Source organism: Mchenga conophoros, linkage group LG1, assembly GCF_057382185.1.
Source record: "Mchenga conophoros isolate Kocher_MC1m ecotype Shallow Benthic linkage group LG1, M_conophoros_male_GT1.1, whole genome shotgun sequence".
NCBI classification, from domain to species: domain Eukaryota; kingdom Metazoa; phylum Chordata; class Actinopteri; order Cichliformes; family Cichlidae; genus Mchenga; species Mchenga conophoros.
This window is the reverse complement of record NC_140526.1, coordinates 17,354,536-17,377,459: the sequence shown is the minus strand read 5'-3', so window position 1 is coordinate 17,377,459 and position 22,924 is coordinate 17,354,536. Positions and strand designations below refer to the sequence as shown.

At 39.4% G+C, this 22,924-nt stretch overlaps 3 protein-coding genes across 6 annotated transcripts in view; 1 reads left to right on the top strand and 2 right to left on the bottom strand.

Annotated features, from left to right (window-relative positions):
• Window positions 1-1,640, bottom strand: part of hipk3b (homeodomain interacting protein kinase 3b) — a 48,888-nt gene extending 47,248 nt beyond the window's left edge. Inside the window, exon 1 of one of the 4 annotated variants that reach the window (XM_085268223.1) lies at window positions 1,280-1,640. In XM_085268223.1, coding sequence (XP_085124349.1) covers window positions 1,280-1,352 — 73 coding nt within the window. In that variant the 5' untranslated portion in view covers window positions 1,353-1,640. Of the gene's footprint in view, window positions 1-856; window positions 939-1,279 lie in introns of those variants that run through there. The other 3 variants (XM_085268217.1, XM_085268216.1, XM_085268218.1) reach the window with 3 other exon arrangements.
• A 1,908-nt stretch (window positions 1,641-3,548) lies between these two features.
• On the top strand, window positions 3,549-14,171 carry cstf3 (cleavage stimulation factor, 3' pre-RNA, subunit 3). The gene is made up of 20 exons (XM_085268215.1): window positions 3,549-3,784; window positions 4,364-4,468; window positions 4,640-4,735; window positions 9,497-9,529; window positions 10,112-10,209; window positions 10,289-10,355; window positions 10,444-10,478; window positions 10,560-10,686; window positions 10,785-10,862; window positions 10,974-11,136; window positions 11,400-11,509; window positions 11,642-11,758; window positions 11,851-12,069; window positions 12,166-12,268; window positions 12,397-12,466; window positions 12,566-12,761; window positions 12,875-13,025; window positions 13,146-13,240; window positions 13,371-13,431; window positions 13,612-14,171. Exons 1-20 carry the CDS (start codon window positions 3,758-3,760, stop codon window positions 13,809-13,811), a joined length of 2,151 nt encoding a protein of 716 aa, XP_085124341.1. The 5' UTR covers window positions 3,549-3,757; the 3' UTR covers window positions 13,812-14,171.
• A 262-nt stretch (window positions 14,172-14,433) lies between these two features.
• depdc7a (DEP domain containing 7, paralog a) lies at window positions 14,434-22,170 on the bottom strand. The gene is made up of 9 exons (XM_085268213.1): window positions 22,043-22,170; window positions 19,410-19,872; window positions 17,686-17,792; window positions 17,373-17,565; window positions 16,664-16,884; window positions 16,395-16,537; window positions 16,192-16,317; window positions 15,993-16,071; window positions 14,434-15,879 (listed from the first exon to the last, which is right to left on the bottom strand). Exons 2-9 carry the CDS (start codon window positions 19,862-19,864, stop codon window positions 15,656-15,658), a joined length of 1,548 nt encoding a protein of 515 aa, XP_085124339.1. The 5' UTR covers window positions 19,865-19,872; window positions 22,043-22,170; the 3' UTR covers window positions 14,434-15,655.
• Between the last annotated feature and the right edge of the window lie 754 nt (window positions 22,171-22,924).

Here is a 22,924-nt window from a genome sequence, read left to right as displayed (position 1 = left end):
AAGGTATTATAATAGGCTGTGAAACTTAAAGACTAGTTTATCTAAGTTACTCATAACCAAATGAGCAACACATTACTGGATAGTCACTTGATGCTATTTACATCAGACAAGTGTTACTGGCAATGTAAAAAGAAAAAGAAACTGTAAGGCAGGGAAAGTACATTAGCTTTACAAGCCACAGTCTGGGTATTGAATTTCTCTGAGTTTTAAAAGGAGAAGGAACCTCACTATGGCTGCCGCCACATAAATAGCTGGCTGTTCAAATAATCTTGCCTACAATTACACAGCACACTTTAATTTTGCTGGATCACACAAAGGAACTCACTTATACGTCCTAATCTTTATATTTAACACAAAACCACCACAGTCAATGCGGCAAAACACCAAGCAGATCATTACAGATATACTGTATGATTAACTTGATACTTTGGGTTCTTAAACCTTTTTTCTTCCAACGTGTTTATGCCTGCTGACAAAAACAGCTTCATATTTTTGGTCCAGGAAAACGCAAGTCTGGGTGCACTTCAATGAGCTGTTGTTAGTATTCTATCTTGAAAGGGTTTTTTTCTAGATCATCATTACCGAAAAACATAAACGTCTGAAAATGACAGAGACACTTCAAATGCTTCATCACAATTAGACTTCCAGTTAACTACAATTTAACAACACGTGGCACTGCCATACATCTGGTACAAATTTAAACCAAAAAGTATGACTGGGTTGTACATAAAGTCTGCTTATTTTTGCCATGCCTGATTATGATAAAGTATTAACATTATTGGACAATCTTTGACTAGCATATGTTAGCTGACTCACAGGCGAAACCCAATGTAACCTTAACTAACACAGCACTCACTACTTAAGTCACACGATCCTTATCGTCCAGTTAGAGTTAGTTAACAGAACAAACGATTGCAGTTTCCAAAGCTAAACGAGTCGACCTTGAGTTAAAAGAAATCAACTGGTCGCCGTGACAACACTGAAAACAGCAAACGCGTCAGTGTTGGCACTCACGCCAATAATTTGCACATAATAACACTGCAGTTTGACTAAAAGAGAAAATTAATTCAGGTTTAACCAATCAAATATCCAAAGTGCTGGGGGAACTACCTGCGCACGAAAGGTACGCTTACATATTGGGTTATAAAGGCAAAAGCTCGCTAGCTAAGTTTGTAGCTAAGTTGTCACTTAGTATTGCGTCACATTTAGACTACCATTTCAAAGGTTAGGCTAAATAAACACCACAGAAAAATAGCCTTCCCACCACCCCGCTGCTTACCTTCACATAGAGTCACTATAAGTATAATCCAGGGCTTCTCTGAACATGTTATGGACTTATAAATCCATACCATGTACAGTTCGCCTGCATTGCTGCCATCTTGTCCTAGACGACAGGAAGGGAGAGCTCGCTCTCGGTAACGCCACCATCTCCCACATTTTAAACACTAAATAACTCTTGCATATGAGCTTCCAGAAACACCACACCGAACCCACGTCGTAGCTACACAATTCAAGCGCGTCTCCGTCTTCTTTGGGCAGCGTTGCCCATCTCTGTAAAGGGTGTCCGTTACCCTGTCTAGACGCACCGCTCCGCGGGCCTGCCAGCCTCTAACATGTCTCTTTTCTCTAGGAACTGGATGCGAATGTTTGCGAACTGACGGCATTGGCCAGTCCAGATTAAACGATTACAGAGCAGGTGCAAAGATGGGGGATTCACTGGTTCGTTTCTGGGAAGTCGGTTAGACAGAAAACAGTACACTACAATGGGGAGCTTTTTTTTTTCATAAAAAGAAATAAGGTATACTGAAAATTACTGACAACATACATGATAAAGACAAAGGGGGTGAGAAGGATGAGAGGAACAAAAGAATGAACACAGAGATGTAGCTTACATTTGAAGTATAATAAAGCACAGGCAAAGTGTTAATGCAATACTATAGTCCCCCTTCGGGTTTTGCCAGGATGAGATGGATATATAGCTAACATCAATAAATGACAATGTGAAATACAATTTCCAACTTTTGGTTACATATATTCAGAATAATAACAATAAAGTTTGAATTGTTAATGTGATTGCTTCATGATTTGTTCCTCTAGTAAAGTGTCAGCAGCATACTTACTATAGCCTAGTAAAGTTAGAAGAAAATAATAAAAATAGAATATGAAAATGTACAATCCAAAGGCAGCAGCATCCTCTTTTTAGCCACCCTTCTATCATGTGTTCTAAAAATAAGCTAGTACTTACTCTAGGCTTCACATTGACACAACCCCTAATGCCCCAGATAGAAGGTGCTTAACCGATTGTCCAAGCACATCTTCATTCCACTCCTGACTTTTTTTTTCCTTTTATCTTAATTTGTACTGCTCGCCTGATCTGCTGTGAAAAGACCAGCAATAACAGTTTTTTTTTCTAATTCTGATCCTGGAAGAGATATGAAATCTAGATCAATATGATGAAAGGTAGGACTAGTGATGCCAAAAACATGCTGACTAGCCTTCAAAGGAAATACAAGCTGAAATCTACAACTCAGACAGGCAGGAGGCACCCAGCTGGCAAAAAAGCTGCCCATAAGCCCCTTGTGTCTGAGTCGACCAGCTATAATGTAATCCACCAAAAGGCATTTGTCTTTGTCAGTCCTCATCTGTCCTCACCCGAGTCACACACAACAAATCACAGAGCCTGCCCGGTCAGCTGGAAAACAGGTGTGAACACCTCTTGTCTAACTTGGTTTATCTTGGGTGAGGACAGCTGGGATGATAATGGGGGTAATCAGAAGAACCCACATGTGCAGAAGGCCCCGTATATCAATTCCTTTAGCACTGAAGACCGAACACGGCGTTGCTGTTGCTGAAATAGTTTGTATGGACGAAAGAAGAAGAAAAAAAAGGTAGCAGTCTACTCGTGATCTGGCTCTGTGGTCTTTTGCTTTGGTCTGCTTGGATTTTGCCAGACGGTTATATGAAAGTGCGCGCTCTCGATGGTTATCGTTTGTCTCCCCCTATTGGCCAGTGAGGTGGCCAGCAGTCTGCAGCACAAAACAAGCTTTGTTTTACTGATTGCCATATCTTCTGCAATTTCAGTAAACAGCGGATTTGCTTTAATTTATGTATGTATTTTTATCTACACAAAAAGGATTAATAAGCCTAGGGGTCGAGGTACAAGTTAGTATTTGTAAACTGACTGACTACTAGACTACTAGAGGCCGCCTATAGGTCAAAATTGTAACACGGTTTGCAGTCGCATAGGAATCACCTGAGTGCACATTAGCAGATGCACATCACAGTAAAACATAATTTACAAGGCACATTTAGAATTTCATGGTATTTTATTTATTTATTTTAAAAAATAATAAACTTGAAAAAATGCAAATAGACTATAGTTTTAATCGTGTAAATCATTTTTCTTACACAATGTAGTGTACAGAACATACAATTTAACTTTAGATAAACTGCACTCAGAGGAGCGGGGCAAAGGGCACACTGTCAAACTCGCTTTCGTAGAGATCGGCGCTTTATTTTGAAGGACTCGTGCCGGAACTGTTATTGTTGTTGCCATTGGCGGAGCGGAACACCAGTGTCACGCCATTTTAAGACATCGGCGAGCCGTTGAGCGGCTAGTCGCTTGATGGCAATGTGATCGTGTTTTTTGAAGCTATGCCGATTACGAAGTGTTTTTAAAAAAACGTGCCATCGCGTTATTCTTTGAGTGTTCACACAATTGATAAAGACATTTCTAACCTAGGTTACTCTTCCAGCCATGTCGACGGAGGCAACGGCCGAACAGGTAGCTACACGCAGCGGGTCAAGCTAACCCGTGCTGAAAAGAATGCATGATTTACACCGTGTTATTTTGGATAATGTTAGCAAGTTGACAAAGCGGTAGTATTTGCTTATGTTTCGACTTATTCTACGTCGATTTTAGCTAGTACTAGTAGCAGATATGTATGTTTGGGTTACGACTGAAAGCTGCAAGTTTAGCCCGTCGTTCGCCATATTGAGTATAAGCGTTTGTAGTAAAGTCGCGACTTAACGCTTGTTGTTAAACCAATTGAGTTAATTTAAACACTTTTATAATCTATTAGTACACATCAATCGAATGTAGTCTTAGTCGCGCCACGTAAAAGGAGTTAACATGCCAGCTAATTGGACATTGTTCTGTATTTGTAATGTGAATTACCACCCAAATATTCGTAAATTTCTCTACCTGCAGTGTTGTAGCCAGTTATTCTATTATTGACTACCATAGAATACTAAACCTACTTATGTATGTTCTAAGCCTCAAGATGGGCCCTTAGATTTGTTTTTCCCAGCACTATTCAGAGGCATAACTATGTTGTCCCTGTGCCTTTGTGCTGTCTTGCAGGCAGCAGCAGAATATATCCCTGAGAAGGTGAAGAAGGCAGAGAAGAAGTTGGAAGAAAACCCATATGACCTTGACGCATGGAGCATTCTGATTCGAGAAGCACAGGTTTAGTGACACAGAGTTGTATTCCTGGGGTTAAGGAAACTGGGGAATAAGGGTGGTTGGGCTTGGGTTATAAACTGTTAGAATACAAAGCAGCCATAAAATCTTTTCCTCCCATGACTGGTTTTTGATATGTTAAATAGTGTGAGGTGTCAATGCATTTTCCTTCTTTAGAACCAACCCATAGACAAAGCAAGGAAGACATATGAGCGACTTGTCTCACAGTTCCCAAGTTCTGGCAGATTCTGGAAGCTATACATTGAAGCTGAGGTTAAGACTTTTGTTTTTAAATTTTATTTAGTGTGCATGGCTGGGATTTTAGTTTTTTCCTCAAATGATCAACAATGTGATTTTCACACGACCAAACTGTCTTACTTTAATGACCAATAAAGTCGCAACTCTTATTTTTGATCGCTGAGCCTGCCTACTTCAGCTGGAACTATTGGTCCTAAATTTTGTAGTTTTCATTACAAGATTGCCATCAACAGTCACGATTAACAAGTGATTTAAACCTGAAGGACATGGATTGAACATGTGTGAAGAATGATGTGGAACGCTTTATATTTCCCAGGCTCTTGCTTGACTTCTTAAGAGTTGTGCCTTTTTAAAAATTCAAAGGGGGAATTAGTTCTAACAGTATCTTTTCCACAAAATTCTTCTTATGTTCCCAGGATTTTAAAGTACACATTTTCTGCGCCATATTTTTAATGGGGTAAAGTGCATTTGTTGCATGTTTGGTCTGCAACAGTATTAAAACTATTTTAATAGTATTGGAGTGCATTAGCCTTTTATTCACTTGTTGTGTCAATTTATTGCCTCCTGTGTCATTTCTTTTGGGTAACTGTATAAAAACATTTTAACTGTGTGGCCCTTTCTTTCTCCCCACTCCTCCTGAAGACAAGTGACCCTATTGCCTCAATGCCATCAACAGGCTTCGCTGCTACTGATAGAATGACTTTTTATTCCCCCTCCCCCCTCCCCAAACAAATAATTTTTGCTAACCAAATAAAATAACCTTGATGCCCTTCACCTTTGCAGAAGATGACTGCAACTGATTTTAAACCAGTGCTTTCCAAAAGTTACACAGGAACTTGCACCAAATCATCAGACTTTAGTTTCCAGTTAAAAGGCCACTCCTGCCTTCTGGAGACTTGCTACTTTTGTGCTGTGCACCAAATGTGGGTTTGAGGTTCTAGTGGCTGTAGTTGGCTGGTTGAGGGGGTTTCTTCCCTGTGTGAAGTTACATCACCCCCATGTGTCCACCCCTGGTCTTCACACACTGAAATACAGGGAGAGATGTGCTTTTCCAAACAGACTAGTCTCTTCTAAAACGACCAGTAGCAATTTCCTTAATTTGCATCAGTAAAGCATCACTGTTAAAGTCCACACTTTTTAGGCCCTCTAAAAATATCAACAGCAAGCTATTAAAGAGTTGTCTACTATTACTGTTATTATTGGGTTATTGCTTGGTAATCTGCTGCAGACAAGCTAGAGGGTCAAAATAAAACAGTTGCATCTACACATCACTGGTGCCTCTTTTTTTTTTTTTTGTCTGGAAGCTTGACTCGTAAACAATATTTTTATTTAAAGTCGCTCTATTTAAAAAAAACAAACTTGAACATATGTGGTTTCTAACTTTAGATGTTTGCTTAGGATCCATTTTTTTTAAAGCAGGAAAGTAATTATAAATTTTAAACGAATAGTAGATACACCATCTACTGTCAGCTTTAAACAAAGCTGTGGACCTGCAGAAGACATGACAGTAGACTGATTTTTATTTATTTTTTTTTCCCCCATTTTACATAATATTAACATTTACAATAAAATGCAAAGCAAATAAAATGTAAACAGTACTGACATTAAAAAATATGGCATTTCAAGTTAAGTAAGCTTTTAGTGTGTGTAGTTTTAGAGGTCAGCTAGTAGCAACAGAAGATGGCAGGGAAGAGCTCTAAGCAAGTGTCAGATTTGTTATATGGATAAGCATGCTCGACTAATAAAGCTGATTTTTGAATCTGATCTTATACAATACTTTTAAAGTTTGTTTTGTTTTTTAAACCCACGTTGTTTAGTCCTCTTTCCCCACCAAACAGTTAATTCCAAAACCCCAAACCCAGTTTTTATTCCGGCATACTTGCATTAAGCCTTCTGTTAGCTGAAATAACAGTCAATAACTAAAACAGTGTTTTTTTTCCCCCAGCAACAGAAGGCCTTTTTATACTATCGTAGTTTGATGAATGTGTTAGTAATATATGTATATTTTTAAATTATTATTTTTATTTTATGATAATGTAGAAAGAAAGTCTGTGTGGTAAGTATGTGGGGGATGATCTCAACTTAAAAAAAATTAAAGAGTTAAGTAGTCAAAAATCGTCATAGTGTTCTTCACTTAAAGTCGATGCAAAATTCTTTTGTGTGTGTTAGGCACATTTTCTAAAGACTTCATTTGCTCTGTGCAGATCATAGCATGTCTTCTTCATAACTCACCACTTTTGAAGACCTAGTTTTAGAGACCACGGCTCAGTTGGGTTTATGTTGAGACAGCACATTGATCAAAATACAAAGTTATGTCTGATTAATATAGGCACTTTATAGTGAGACTAACCAGCTGTTTTTAACTGTTAGACTGAGGTTTATCTATATTTTGTACCCTTACTAAAATATTTTACACGCAGTTTGTAAGAAGAGCTTAATGGGGCTAACTTACTTTGGGCTTCCTTCAGGGTGCATTAACTTGTTTGAGTTATACAGTATGAGCAGCCTGTGCTATGATGGATAATGTTTTGAGAGGAAACAACAGGGTAAAGTGTGCCTACGTTTGTTAAGTTCGTGTCTTGTTGTCTCTCAGAGTGGATCCTCCTGTATAACCTTTATGACTATGGGAACTAAATGCAGTTGAGCTACTGTGTATTCACATATGAACTGCAGATTTGCGCTACCATAACAGCAGTGTTGAAAGATAGCGGCCAGTACTGTATTCATTTGTTGGATGGTGGACCTCAAAAATTGGAAACTTAGAAAATCCGCACTCTTATACATTAGGACTATTTTGATTGCATTTCTCAGAAACTAGGGTACCTCAAGGAAAGTTCAGTGTAGTTATCTTCAACAAATAGTGGAGAAGTTGCGTTTAATTTTTTTTAATAGAAATTATGTGGCTTTACTAATCTTCTGCCTTGAAGTGCTTTCTCTACTTTAAGCTGTTTGTCTAATTATATTCATGTTTTTCTTGTGATCGTTCCATTTTTTTCAGTTGAAGTAAGCTGATAGTAAGCTTTAAATCATTAACAAAAAGGTGTGTTGCAGCAAGTCATCTCAAGTAGAATTTTGTGCTTGAAGCGATTATGCAACTTAGTGCAAAAAGGGATGTGGCATGTTAAATATCAGGAGGAGCTTTTCTACAACCACCTAGGCAGATGCATCCAAACAAAACATCACTGCAGTGTAATTTGTGCACATTATGTAACTTCTCTGTTCCAGTGTTACACAAAAACAGGATTTGCATCAGCTCTAGTAAAAGCTTTTGTTGACAAAGCTACCTGTGATTCTCTCACACTTAACCCTTTCAGCAAGTAACCCAACCAAATACACTACATTTCAGAAAGCTTAGACATTCTAGTATTAAATCTTATGCCATTTCTATTCCTATGTCAAAGCTTGCTTAAATAACTAAAGTTTTACTTTACTATATACATAGATCGATCGATAGATATTAAGGTGGCCATTAAAGAGTTTATGATCTCATTTTTTTATCAACAAAGTACAGTGTTTGGTGGTAAAGGATTTTTAACTTGAATATTTCATCAAAATCTGATGTGGTGATATAAGTGTCCCCTAGATTTTTATTGTTTCTTGAGCAACATTTACAGTCGAAGAAAAGTTTTGTCGCATGCAAAAGTTGCTGCACACCTTTGCAACTTTTCCTATTTTTTTAAAGAGTATTTAACAGTATTTATTTTTCGGAGTAACTGTAACAGGTTTTGAAGAGTTGTTCAAAGATTTACATGTCACTGTATTCTTCCTCTTATTATTAAAGGTTTACTGGTGCTTTATGTCTGGGTTTGTTGTTCTTTTTTTAAAGAGTAGGAAGTGTAGGTTATTTCTTAAGCGCCTTAAGACATTTCCTAATGACTGAAAAAAAATTGAAAATTGAGTTCCACCGTTAATTAATTGTAGTTGACCTTGAAATCTTTTATGTTAATGTTATTCTTGTAGGTCTAAAATGGCTTTTGTACATACCAGTGCAGTTACATTGGGCCTTACAGCCATAGGAACGTTGCAGTCTTAGTATTTTTGTTTAATAGGTCGCACAAAAACAACTAGTTTAGAATTTGGTCCACATTTCTGTGTAAATATTAACATTAATCTGTAAACTGTCTAAACTGCAGTGTCAGGACATTGTTAATAATTTCATGACATCTCTGTGACGTTTTACATATTTAAGCCTCCTTAAGTGTGTTATAGGAGTGACCTTTGCTTTGTCAGTGTAGCCATGCAAAGTTATTGTTTTTGTTACCATAAGCCTAATTCAGCGCACCCACCCCCACCCCCCCTAATCATTTTTCAAATTTTTATTATTGCACTATGGATAAAAATGGATGTGCTTACACATTTCTACAGTGCTTATGCCACAGAAATAACAGCCTTACCTCTACGTACCGGAGGATGGTTTCAGCTCATTTGTAGTAGGCCGTAAGAAATTCATCGCTGCAAATTTTTACTAATGGATCGAGCACACCTGAGGCTTTGAGCTATGTGGAAAAGGGCCCTTTTTTTTTTCTCTGAATACTGGATTTCTCAGCCTGAAGTCCAATTTCAGTATTTTTCCTGGGTAATGTGGCGCAACTACAATGAAAATAAACCCCTTTCTAAAAGTAGTTTGTCATTCTTGTGTGAATTTCACTTTGTTGATCTTTGAGGTCGTGTATGTGCGTGCGTTTGTGAATGGTTGTTACATTTGCATGAATGCATGTTTCCAATAAGCCATAAAAGTACTGGAAAATTAACATTGGTTTACACTCTTATTTTCAGATCAAGGCTAAAAACTATGACAAGGTAGAAAAGGTAAGTGTCCGCCTCACTCGTGAAATCTGAAAGTGAAATTTTAAAATCTGGGAAGGGTGGTATGACTTCCTAAATACACTAGTTAAGTATTGTTTCTGATTTCAAAGGGAATATGCATACAGACAATTATAGTACCCATTAAAAAGCACCTGGAAATGGTGATTAAATAGAAAATATTAATTTTATAAATCAATAATAAGTCTTTGAAATGTTAGAAGTGGGTTAGTTGCTCTTTTGAACTCAATTGATGACACTTTGGGGGATTTTTCTCACTAGGTTTCCACACTAGCAGTGTGTCTTTAGATGTCTTTAAGCTTTTCAACATTTATCCCCCTTATAAATATTAAATAAAAACAATAAATTGATATACATGAAATACATTTTAGGTCAAAGATTTGAACATGAACAAATCTGGTATTCTGGGTTTAACTTCATGCCGTTAAATGTAGCAGTCCTGCTACATTGTAAACAGATGATCTGCATCCAGAGTCAGATAGTTAGGAGAAAGTGTTGTGACTGTATGTGACATATAAAAGTGTGTTTCCATCTGCTTTGTTGTCTAACATCTTCTGGCCCCTGTAGTTGTTTCAGAGATGCCTAATGAAAGTGTTGCACATCGACCTGTGGAAATGCTACCTCTCATATGTTCGAGAGACCAAAGGAAAGCTTCCCAGCTACAAGTAAGATGACAAGCTGCATTGTTTTATTGAGCATTTATTTACTGCCATACAATTTTCCACCTCTTCTTCTTGCCATCAGAGAGAAGATGGCCCAGGCTTATGACTTTGCCTTGGATAAAATTGGCATGGAAATTATGTCATATCAGGTATGCAAATCTGAACAATGTATTTGTACTAATGGTATGAGTGTTTTTTAAACTACTATTGCATAACCGCTACCTGTTACTCTTTCAGATCTGGGTGGATTACATCAATTTCCTCAAGGGAGTGTAAGTGATTTTTGTTTCATGACCTTATTGCTACTCAGCTCTCTTAGCATCTCTTTAATGTTGAAATTTTTGTTTTATTAGTGAGGCTGTGGGTTCATATGCAGAGAACCAGCGAATCACCGCAGTACGGCGGGTGTACCAGAGAGGCTGCGTGAACCCGATGATCAACATTGAACAGCTCTGGAGAGATTATAGCAAATATGAAGAGGCGGGTGGTCCACCTTTTTCTGCTCTTAAATGGAGCTTTTGGTTTTTCATCATGAGTACCGAGTGACTGGTAGACTGACTTGTCTGTCTCACAAACAGGGTATCAATGTACATTTGGCCAAAAAGATGATTGAGGATCGAAGTAGAGACTACATGAATGCCAGGAGAGTAGCTAAGGTGAGATATTGCACAGAGTCCCAAGTATGTACAGGCCTACGTGCAGTCCTTTGTCCTGTGTACTCTCATTATAAAGCTAATACAGATTTCTGTATTGTTTCCATATTTCAGGAGTATGAGACAGTGATGAAAGGGCTGGACAGGAATGCACCATCAGTACCACCTCAGAACTCCCCTCAGGAAGCACAGCAGGTGGAAATGTGGAAGAAGTACATTCAGTGGGAAAAAAGCAACCCACTGCGCACAGAAGACCAGACCCTCATTACAAAGAGAGGTAACTGCTTGTGGCCAAGCTGTTGTTGGTAAATCTTATTCTGTGTTTGTGTCGGGAGGACTGTAATTCCAGTTGTTATGCTGATATGTAATTTTTTAGTACGTTTTCAACTGTAGTCAGTGGGTAATGCATGACATGTGGGATTGAAGCCACTAGAGGGCGTGGATTGACGCCTTTCTCCACGTGCATTCTTGAGATGTGCTTAACCTCAGGTGGTGAAGAGCCAATATTTTAGTCACTAACTCTTATTTTTTGTGGTGCAGTGATGTTTGCCTATGAACAGTGCCTGCTCGTCCTGGGCCACCATCCTGACATATGGTATGAGGCAGCACAGTACCTGGAGCAGTCCAGCAAACTTTTGGCAGAGAAAGGGGTAAGAGATTAACCTTATCATTGTGAAATTTAATGTGTATTTTTGTTTAAAGGCTCTTAAGTATTTTTCAAATAAAGCCAAACTTCAGCTCAAACAGTCCCATAAGTCTGTATTTCTCCCCCTACCCCTCAGGACATGAATAACTCAAAGCTGTTCAGCGATGAGGCAGCTAACATCTATGAACGTGCCATCGGGACTCTTCTGAAAAAGAACATGCTTCTATACTTTGCTTTTGCTGACTATGAGGAGGTGAGGGTCCATTACGAACTCTGCACATGCTGTAACCCAGACTGAAAGAGGCACGCTGGCTTATCGGCACATTTCCTTTTCTGCTGTCTTAGAGTCGCATGAAGTACGAAAAGGTCCACAGCATCTATAACAAGTTGTTGGCGATTGAAGACATCGACCCCACACTGGTCTACATCCAGTACATGAAGTTTGCCAGGAGAGCCGAGGGCATCAAATCAGGTCGCACCATCTTTAAAAAAGCCAGAGAAGATCCACGCACACGTCATCATGTGTACGTCACCGCAGCGCTCATGGAATACTACTGCAGCAAGGTAAGAACACGTGATCAGATGTGTAGTGTATGAACTGTGTGTTTTTCACGCATACACGTCTAAGGGCTTTTGTTGTTTTTGTTTTTTTGTTAAAAGGATAAATCAGTGGCCTTTAAAATTTTTGAGCTGGGTTTGAAGAAGTATGGCGACATTCCAGAGTACATACTTGCATACATCGATTACCTCTCACACCTCAATGGTACGTAACAAGTTCTGTGGGTTACTTTTGATATCAAAGAATTAGTTTCTTCCTTAGTTTCTTCCTTTGTAATGCAAAAATGTCTCCTGTTGTTGTTGTAAATAATCAGGGGGTTTTTTGGCTTTCAGAGGATAACAACACCAGGGTTTTGTTTGAACGTGTCCTCACCTCAGGAAGCTTATCACCAGAAAAATCGGGGTAATGTCAAATATTGAATAAATTGCATACATGTACGTTTATGTCATAACTGTCGATATCAATGTTTATTAACTGTGATGTGTGTTTTGTTTTTTTCAGTGAGATCTGGGCCCGGTTCCTTGCCTTCGAGAGCAACATAGGAGACCTAGCCAGTATTCTGAAAGTCGAGCGCAGGCGTTTCATGGCCTTTAAGGATGAATACGAGGGAAAAGAAACGGCCTTACTCGTAGATAGATACAAGTTTATGGACCTCTATCCCTGCTCCACCAGTGAACTCAAGGCCCTTGGATACAAGGTGTGTGTTTTCCCATTTGGCGTCGCAGTATCCTGTTCCTGCAAAATAAGCAGATTCCAGCTTTTCTGCTGACATGAACTGATACTTAATTTGTATCCGTGTCTTTTTTGTAGGATGTGTCACGTGCCAAACTGGCAGCACTTCTACCAGAGACTGTGGTGGCACCCTCTGTACCTGCTTTAAAGGACGAAGTTGACCGTAAACCTGAGTATCCCAAACCAGACACAAATCAGATGATCCCCTTCCAGCCACGTCACCTTGCCCGTACGTAGTCCTCAAATCCAGTAAACCTACGAGCACGATGCATCTTTCCACTGCTCTCTCTGCTGCATAAAGCATGAAAGGATTCATCTTTGACGTAGCTTCTCGTGTTTCTCCCTGCAGCTCCAGGTTTACACCCTGTCCCTGGTGGAGTTTTCCCAGTCCCCCCAGCTGCTGTCATCCTAATGAAGCTGCTCCCTCCGCCTACGTGCTTCACTGTTAGTAGCAGCAGCTTAACACTTATCAAGCTCATATTTACTGGCAATGAATAAAAGATGTTAGGAACAGTTTTTTCCCCTCTCCTTGCTGCTTGGATTCAAAAGAGTGTGTGATTGTTTGTTGCTGCAGGGTCCCTTTGTTCAAGTGGATGAGCTCATGGAAACTTTCAGGAGATGCACACTTCCTGAGAGTAAGTCTTTATTTAGGATGAATCCATACAACTTCTATTTTTAGTCACATTAGAAGAAAAGCTGTGGTGATGGATGCTGTAGTGACAGAGCAGCTGTTTTACACTGCCTAATTGTGTGTTAACAGGTTGTTGTACTTTTCATTTGACCTGCTTCTCTTTTTTTACCCCTGCTCTTTGTAGCTGTTGATGCTGCTGTAGAGCTGATCACTGGTAGACAGCCTGATGTAGGAGGGGAGGGCAACGGATCCATGGAGAACCACACTATTGCCAAGTCACTCAAGAGGCCTAACGCAGACTCAGACGAGGAGGATGATAAAGGAGCGATCGCTCCTCCCATACACGACATCTACCGCGCACGCCAACAGAAGAGGATTCGATAAACTAAAGAATGTAATCTTTAACCACTGGTCCTATAGGATAAATGTACATGTCCACCTGACAGATTATACATCAGCTGATCTTGGTACAGAAGAGCAGTGTACACACACAAACCTACAGAAAGTCTGCGCACCTGAGTGTTTTCGTGGCTTTTGTTTTGTCAGCAGTTCTTATTTTTAAAGACTGACCATTATACTGTACAAAATTTTTAATTCAGCCTTTGACTTTGGCACACCTCCCAGTTTTGGCAATGTTTGATGAGGAATTGCAAAGTGGAAGCAAGCTCCTTTTTTCCCTTTTCCTTTTTTTTTAGATAACTGGAGGAAAGACAATTTCTTTCAATAAAAGTGAGAAAGAAGTAACCCGACTGTGCTCTTTTTGGGGGGGGGGTTGACTTTGAAACTGAAGTAACGCTTCATTGTGACAACTACCAGCAGGGGGCACAATATAAAACTTTACAATTTTTGTGGGAGAATCTATGTTTTGTCTATAAATTTAATAACTAAAGACTTAAACAATTAGTTGGTTAGCAGCATTTTGCTGTCACTATCAAGCAGATCTTCATTTTATGACAAATTCAAAAACACTGCACATAAGCAACCATTTTTAATACCAACCAGCTGCTTGTTTTCACATGGTGCTCAGAAGGTAATTTTCTCTACCTAGCACAGCTTTGTATGCTCTTTAGCAACATACAATCTGCCCAATCCATACGACACAAATTCTTACAGAAGCAAAAACAATGCATATGATGCAAATAACGCATATAAAGTAAAGTAGTTGTCGGTCTTCTCTTACAGCTTTTAGTAGTTTCAATTTATTACAGATATTTTAGTTTTGTGATTTAGTGTTCTAGCTTCAAATTATCTCAGGACTCCGTAACCATTCACTTTCTTAATTAACAAACAGGATGAAAACTGTCACATTTCCTCTTAAACTCAGCTGAAAGCAACATTAGATTTCAGTCAGTCAAGTAATAAAAAAAATGAATGCAACGGTCTGTTGAACAAAAATAATTTGTTAAAGTAAACTAACAACTGGAACACTGATGGGTTTTTCAGCATTCTGGTGGCAAATTATTTTTTTCATTTTGTGTGGAATCTACAAATTTTAGATCCTTCTTAAGTTTATATAGTGTTCCATAGAAATATGGAAGCAATTTCCTTGTCTCGTGCAGAGGGTTTTATTGAACCTTACTTAAAAGGCATTGAAGCTGCCACTAAAATGGAGCTAAGGTTTTCAGTTACAAAAGAAAAAAAAAAAAAGCACAAACATCTGTTTTGTTGATGTGATGCGACAAACAAAAACCCAGAGGGTTGATTCTCATGAATGCGTCTTATTGTTTACTACAGTTCAACATCAGACTTTCAAATTTCCAGTTTCAAATTTCCGTTTGAGGGTTACTTACACAAAGCTATACTGTACATCGCATTGAGAACATTTTGACTGGTAACACTGTTTCTATTGCACAAACACACGGAACATTTACATCTTTAAAAAATAAAAATCTGGCAAGCAGATTTGCCCTTTTCTGCCTACAAAACATCAAGCCATCAAGATGGTTTGCAGTGAGAAAAGGGGGGGGGGGGGGGGAATCACTAAAGAACACTTGGTTCTTTTTGTCTTTCTCGGAAAGTAACAGTTTCATTTAAAACTTCATGTTAGCGTCCTGCACCAAAAGAAAATGTCAAGTTCCTTAAATAATTAAGATTATTAAAATTCACATTTGCGTTCAGTAGTCTAAATAAAATCCACTCGCTGACATGGACGTTTTCACATCATCTGGATTGCATTGGCTTTTTTCTTCTTTACCTTATAGTATATGGTCTTTTTAAATTAATAAATATTATTGTAACAACATGTTGATACTGGACAATTTATTTCCAAAGTACTGAACGAATATCTCCGGATGGCCTTTATAAAACTGTCCAAGCAGCCGTCTCTTTTCTTTATCAGAGAGCGTAGGGCTCTCGTGGACTGTCCGCAATAAAGACACGAGCTCCTCTTTAGTGGTTTTTCGTGCGTTTTGTGAATACACCTCAGTGCTTACTCTTGTTGAGTACGCTGATCCTGGAGTAAAGAGAGACAGAAAACCAAAAATTAATTCCTCTTTATGCCCCCAGTTAACAGTTAAATATCTGAATGTACGCAATGATGCCTGTGAGGGGTAAAAATCTGCAAACCTGTCAACATATCTGGATCCTTCCCTTTCACAATATTCGTTATTCTGTCACTAACCATCTTGTGCAGTGAGACAGGAATCTGGTGGGAGAGACAGCAAAATATTATAACTTCTCCTACAAACAAATATGCTGTTACTTGTTTGTAGCGGCTGTAAAGGACATAAGATAACATCCCTCCTACAACACTGGGAACACTCACTTTGAACAGATCACAGTGGTTATCCATCATGAACAGAACCATCAAGTCCACCTTTCCTTTGGCGAGTCTTCTGCTGTAGACGATGGCACGTGAGAAAGACCTTTTCACTGCCATTCGGTTCTCAATCTAGGAGAATTATGTAGGGTTAGTAAAAAGCCAGCAAAAATGTACAGACTTCCACAAGATACACCCTTAGCGCTGACCTCTTTGTGCAGTTTGACCTCCTCCGGTTTGGCTGCAACAGACATGAATCTCAGGAGCCGACGCAGCTCCTCCCTGCTGCGAGAGTCCTGCAGCTTCAGGCTCAGCTGGAGCGCTTCCACAGCTTGCTCTCGCTTCCCGTTCACTGTCGATAAAGCACAAAATTTGCATTAAAAAGGCAGGGATGCAGTTACATAAACCTAAAATCTGATTCACATCTATCACTGTAAACTTGTATCTGTACAAAAGATCTGACAGAGCCTTCTCATACCGAGTAGTTCAGAAATACCGCAGTGGATATCGAAAATTTGGTTGCTAAGCAGAGGTGGCTGTTGTGTGTGTCCGTAGTGCTTAGTCAGGACTTGATACAGTAGTCTTTTACACCGGATCAGGTCGTCTCCACAGGCGGCCAGACCTCGGCTGATCTCCACCACCAGGTCATCAGGCAGAAACTCCAGACAGTCCACTGCTCCTGACATCCACTCATCAGCCCTGAAGAGAGGAAAGTATTATGATTTAATATTTATATGTGAATTTGAAATTTGGCCTTTATTATTAGAATTAATAAACAAAGTTCAAGGCAGTCTGAAGTCAAACTGAGGTTTTGCAGTTTTGTGGTGTGCATATAACTACTACATGTAAATGCAGGGACACTACACAGTTCCAATGAATAACCATTATTACGATGACTCTTATCTCTACACCTCCACATAATTTTACTACCAAATAAAAAAAAGCAGTGGTCAATTGGTGAGCGCTTTTCTTTAAGTTAAAGAGCAGGACAAGTGCAAATAGACATGCTGTGCCATTCTATACACATTCTACGTCGGCAGAGCAGCAGAAAATGAGTATCAGCAGACCAGCTAATCTGGTGAGGCGTGGCGTGAAGGTCTTAAAGTCTAACAAAGGTCACCAGAAACACTCATGCGAATTGATCAACGTTTATAAAACGAAGAAGAAGAAAAAATGAGTGGACTTACTGAGCCTCACTGAAGGCCTTCAGAACCTCTCTGTCTAGGTAGCTTGATGTATACAACAGGTCCGGGTCGCTGTCCATGCCATGTAGGGCACGCCTCGATGTCTCCTTGCCCTCTAACAAACTCTCCAACAGGGGGAGCTCTATTAACTGCAACAGTCTGAACACTGCCTGCTGGTGCCACACTTCATCTACAACTGTGAAAACACCATACAAGTCACAAATACACAGACACGTCGAGAATGCTGAGTCATGTTCAGCATGAAAACACGACGCCTGTTTTATGTCACGCTCATCAAAGACAGAAAGCAACTTACGCTCTTGCGAGAGGCCGAGGTTGATCATCTGAGGGGTAATCGTCGAGCTGAGGTTGAGGTTTCCCAGCACGTCCTCAAGTGATTTGTCTGTTGTTTGCGCTTCTTTCCTGCAGAGTTGCGTAATAGCAGCAATCAGTCAAAACAGAGGAGGCAAAATAAACAGACATATTACAGGAAGAGAAGTGGCATCAGTAAACAAATGTTTTATGGAGTATGTCTGATTCAATCACAGTTTGCTGCTGTTTTGATTGTGCATATTTCATTTTTAAAAATGCTTATTTTGCAAATAAGTGTTTTGCAAATGAGCTATTTCTGACTGAAATTAAATAGGACAAACAGGATTTCCATTAAACAAAAGCCACTGTTTTCCCTGTTTGTTTAAATTATACGTATTAAGACTGACTTAACCCATGCTGCAAATAACAAAAGCCTTGTCCAAACACTAAAACAGCATATGGTTCCTTTGAATCTTTCATCTCTCATTACAGCCATCAGACCTGCTGTCTGCCCATGTCTGTCCCTCCCACAACAAGATCAGATTTTAAAGAGATCAAAAGAGTGTAAACACAAAGTGCTGAGGCCATGTGTTAGCCCGTATGCTTAATGCATTCTGCCAACCTTTGCTATCCTAACAGCCTCTGTAAAACTCTGAACTCTCCAGCATCAAGGTAAAGGAAATTTTAAAGTTTAGATGCTCACCACGATATTTGTTTATATGCTTTCAAGCCGAGGCAGATGAGATGAAGCCAAGAAGAAGTAGTTTGATCGAAATCCTTACAGTTTACGAATGTGTGCAAGTGTTTTATGTGAGCAAGTCTTTATATCGTTAATTTAATCTGATGTTTGTTTTGATACATTAGTGGTGCATTCATCTTGGCCAGATATCCCATGTAAAAGAGATTCTTGATGTCAGTGATTTAACTGGATAAATAAAGCTTAAAAAAATTAAACAATAAAATGTACAATTTTGTGTTTCAAAAGTGTGTCACAATTGGGAGGTCACCCAAGAAGTTAGTGTTATAAAAGAGGTCTCACATATTAACATAACACCTTGATTGATGATGGTCGTAACTTGATCTATACTAGCCTGCAAATCATTCCACCCATTTTCTGTTTTTGTGCTCAGCTTTATTTTCAGTATTCAGACAATCACGATGGATGGATGTGGCACAGGAGGTAAAGCAGGTTGGCTACTGACTGAGAGCTTGATGGTTTAGGGTCTGACATGTCAAAGTATCCTTGGACAGTTGCTCCCAATACATCGATCAAAGTGTGAGTGCGTGACTGTTATGTCAAAACTGCTTAGGGATAGAACAAGGTGCTTATATGAATATAGGTGAATAAGGCTTGCAGTAGGAAAGCGCTTTGAGTGCTCAAATAAGAGCAGAAAAGCACCATGTTAGTACCATTCCAGTCCAAACCCTCAATTTGAAAACAAATCAAATACTTGGGAGATAAATCAGTATGATTTATATCTACCTAATCATTATTTATAAAATACTAGATTTGGGAAAAAGCATTAACTGAAAATTATCAACTGAAACTGAAAATTTGTGAAATCAATGCATGACTGAATGTTCTGACTCTAAATCCTTTTGTTCATGCCAAACCAGTTTTTAGAAATCTTACTATCTGAAGCTAAACTGGATTTAACAATTACCTTAAAGGAATGAGAGCTAAGCAAATCACAGATTACATCTAAAATAGTTACTTTATGTCTGTACCTTTCCCGTAGAGGACTATAGCCCTTTGTGTTTCTTTCAATGCTCGGTGAGTCATAGCCACTCTCAATGGTATTAGTGGAAAGGGAATTGGTGCCAGTCAGTGTAGAAGACGAGTTGTTTTCTGGACTCAGGAACCTGTATAAACTGAAACTGCTGTCCTCAAATGTAGTTTTCTTCTTTTCCTTCCCAAATACTTTAATTCCCACCGGCTCAAATACCCTTGAGTCCATGAGCGCCTGACAAAGTTTGACAGCTTTATAGCGGGGTACTGCTTCATCTCCAAAAAAACGGTTGAGGGTGATGTGTGCCAGCACCACATCCACTGCCTCTGAACCCAAGAAACAGTCATGGTAAGACTTCAGGTTGTGACGCCGACGCTTGACCTCCACGCGAGTATGCAGATTCGAAATGATGCTGGTCCAGATGTAGGTGGCTCGGAAAGGCTTCCCAGCCATGCCTCGTTCTGATGGAAGGAGTCAAGAGAAAGTGTTAGAAAGCTGTGACTAATGATTAATGATGATATTGTGAGTTTTCCTTTCACTCCAGATAGCCTAACCCATGTTCTACTAACTACTACCACATCTTCAACAATTGATTGTGCAGTTTGTCAACAAATCTTCTTTCCTGTTCTGTGTTTGATTGTTGGGTCTTTCGTATTTTTGTCTTTGGAAAGAAAAACAAAAAAAACTGTGTCATCCACCACAGGCCAGACTGGTGAAAGAAAGCAGAGCTGGCCTTGTTGAGATGTTGGTGTGGCTTTCATCTCACAACAGGAAACATTTAAAGCCTGCTGAGCAAATGTTAGGAGTGAATTGGAGAGAGGCTCGCTGAGGCCAGGTGCCATAAATCAGGAACTGACAGCAACAGCCAGACTCCATGTTATGATAGCACAACATGACAAAAATGATTACTGACCTATCTGTAAAACTGGAATGTGAAAAGCACTTGGGAACAATACAGCGGCAAGCAGATGTTCTCCCACTCTTTTTAAAGATACAACAGCTCATTGAGAACACAGAGAAGTGTGTGCCCGCTAATCTCGGTGATCTGTTGCCTAATGACATACAGCTACGTCAAACCACTTCTTCCTCTGGGAGAGAAGAAATTGTCCTCAGTGCAGATTTACATATCGGGAAAGAACAACTGGGGCTGCAGCTGTTCAAGGAAGAACACCTTGCAAAGGTTTGTATGCATAATAGGAACATAACAGGGCGATGAGGCACTGATTTGAAATGTTTATTTCATTACTTTAAGACACTGAGAAAAGATTTAAATCCATACTATGCACACGACAGTCAAAAATTAATGTAAACTCCCAATGAAAGACTTTTTTTTTTTTTTTTAAAGATTTACCATGCTTTTTGTTAAGTGTAATTAGCAAAAGGAAAGAGCTGCATTATCACAATGAAATCCTTGATTTAGGAGTTGCAGCAAGACCATCTGGAGAATCCCTTCAGGGGTCCCTGGATTAGCGGGATTACCACAGTAAATTCGGATTTGATCAATTTCTATTAATGCTCGTTAAAAAGAAAAGAAAAAAGTGGGGAGGTCAGATATGAGTCAAAGCAATCCTGGGAACAGGCTGTGCTCTGTCACCTCTTGTTGCTTGCGCCAGGTTGAGATTTGAGCCCTGTTTGCATAGTTGACCCCAGTCACCTTCCCTATGACTATTGTCCTCTCTATATAATAATAATAATAATAATAATAATAATATAAAAAGGGAGAATGCAAGGAGTGTCAGGTCTGCATTTCAGCTCAGGATAATAGTGCACTTCTGTTTGTACACATCAGTGGGGTAAATAATCGCACAGGGAGCATTCAGCACTGTGATCATTCCCTCGTGAGAATGCTGGCTCATACAGGTGTTCCTACTGCAGTAAAGGGAAAAGATTTAGATTTTTTAGATTTAGATTTTTTTTTTTTTTAAACAAGAAAGAGGACCAATGCTTAAAAAGAGGCCTAAGATGAGAAGCAGTGCAGCACCATCAGACCTAAAACAGCAGGTTCTTAATAGCCTGTGGCAGATTCCTTCATTCGTCCAACATGTTGTGACTAGTAAGATTAACTGATCAAGCTTCAGGGCACAACATGAACACGCTATGGCTGAACCCCGTTTGGCTTTTTGGCCCCTATGGATTGGAATCCACATCGTAGATGCTGGCCCACGTCCACACAAAATACCCTTTTCTACCTTTCTACCCGCTGTTTTTAACATAAACACTGCCCCACCTGCTGCTACACTCAGCAAATGTCAAACTGTCCCAAAAAAGTTGCGACCTATCAGTTATTAACTCATTCTCTGAAGAGTTAACAGAGCATAAAAATAGGCTGGAATTCATGAAGGTCATCCTCCTTTTAAAAGTATACTTTCTGTAAAGATTAACCGTGGTTTGTCATTTTTCACAACGACTTCACTGAATCAAGCTTTCTGATTTCTTTCCTGCTCCAGACGCACGGAGTGCGTAAAATCCATGAAATCGACATTAAATTGGGATTAAAAGACACATGTCGATAACGCAGATTACAAACCTTAGTAAGGAAACTCCTCAGATTGCAACAATATATTTACCACACGCACAAAAAAAGTAACATCTGGCTTGGTGAAGTCCGTGAAGTGGTTAAATCGATCTTACCTGGTGTTCGATGAACGAAAACTTCCTCCAGTGACTGTAAAGAAAGCCATTCAGACCATGTCCCGGTCTTCAATACACACCGTGACGCTCGCAACTAAACTACAGTCAACGCCGAAACTGTCTCCTCCCACCCCGATACATTATTCATGACCCAATCACCGCCTTCCCAGCGTGATAACGAGGCTCTCACTGTTTCCCTGAAGTTTAACAAAGGCTCATTAAGTACCTTATTTTGCATCTTACATTGTTTTTACGCTTATCTCCACCAACTGAAACTAAATAAATGGAAGGCAAGCGATTACTACCACTGTTACAATCAAACAAGGTTTCACTATCGGCGTTAGCTTTAATTATTTTATCATTTGGTCATTATAATAGGATGCAGTGTGATCTGCAAAGGTGCTTATAAAAAAACCTCCCTGACTGGTGCAATCTGGAGTTACAGTAAATGCCTTTCATTTTCAAGAAATGCTCCAGCATCTAGGAAGCTTTCACATAACCTTTTACTTACTAGGTCACACCCTAAAAGCATACAGAGGAAGTAAATCTGGCCTGATTAAAAACCTGCAGATATACAGTGGGGCAAAAAAGTATTTAGTCAGCCACCGATTGTGCAAGTTCCCCCACTTAAAATGATGACAGAGGTCAGTAATTTGCACCAGAGGTACACTTCAACTGTGAGAGACAGAATGTGAAAAAAAAAAATCCATGACTCCACATGGTAGGATTTGTAAAGAATTTATTCGTAAATCAGGGTGGAAAATAAGTATTTGGTCAATAACAAAAATACAACTCAATACTTTGTAACATAACCTTTGTTGGCAATAACAGAGGGCAAACGTTTACTATAGGTCTTTACCAGGTTTGCACACACAGTAGCTG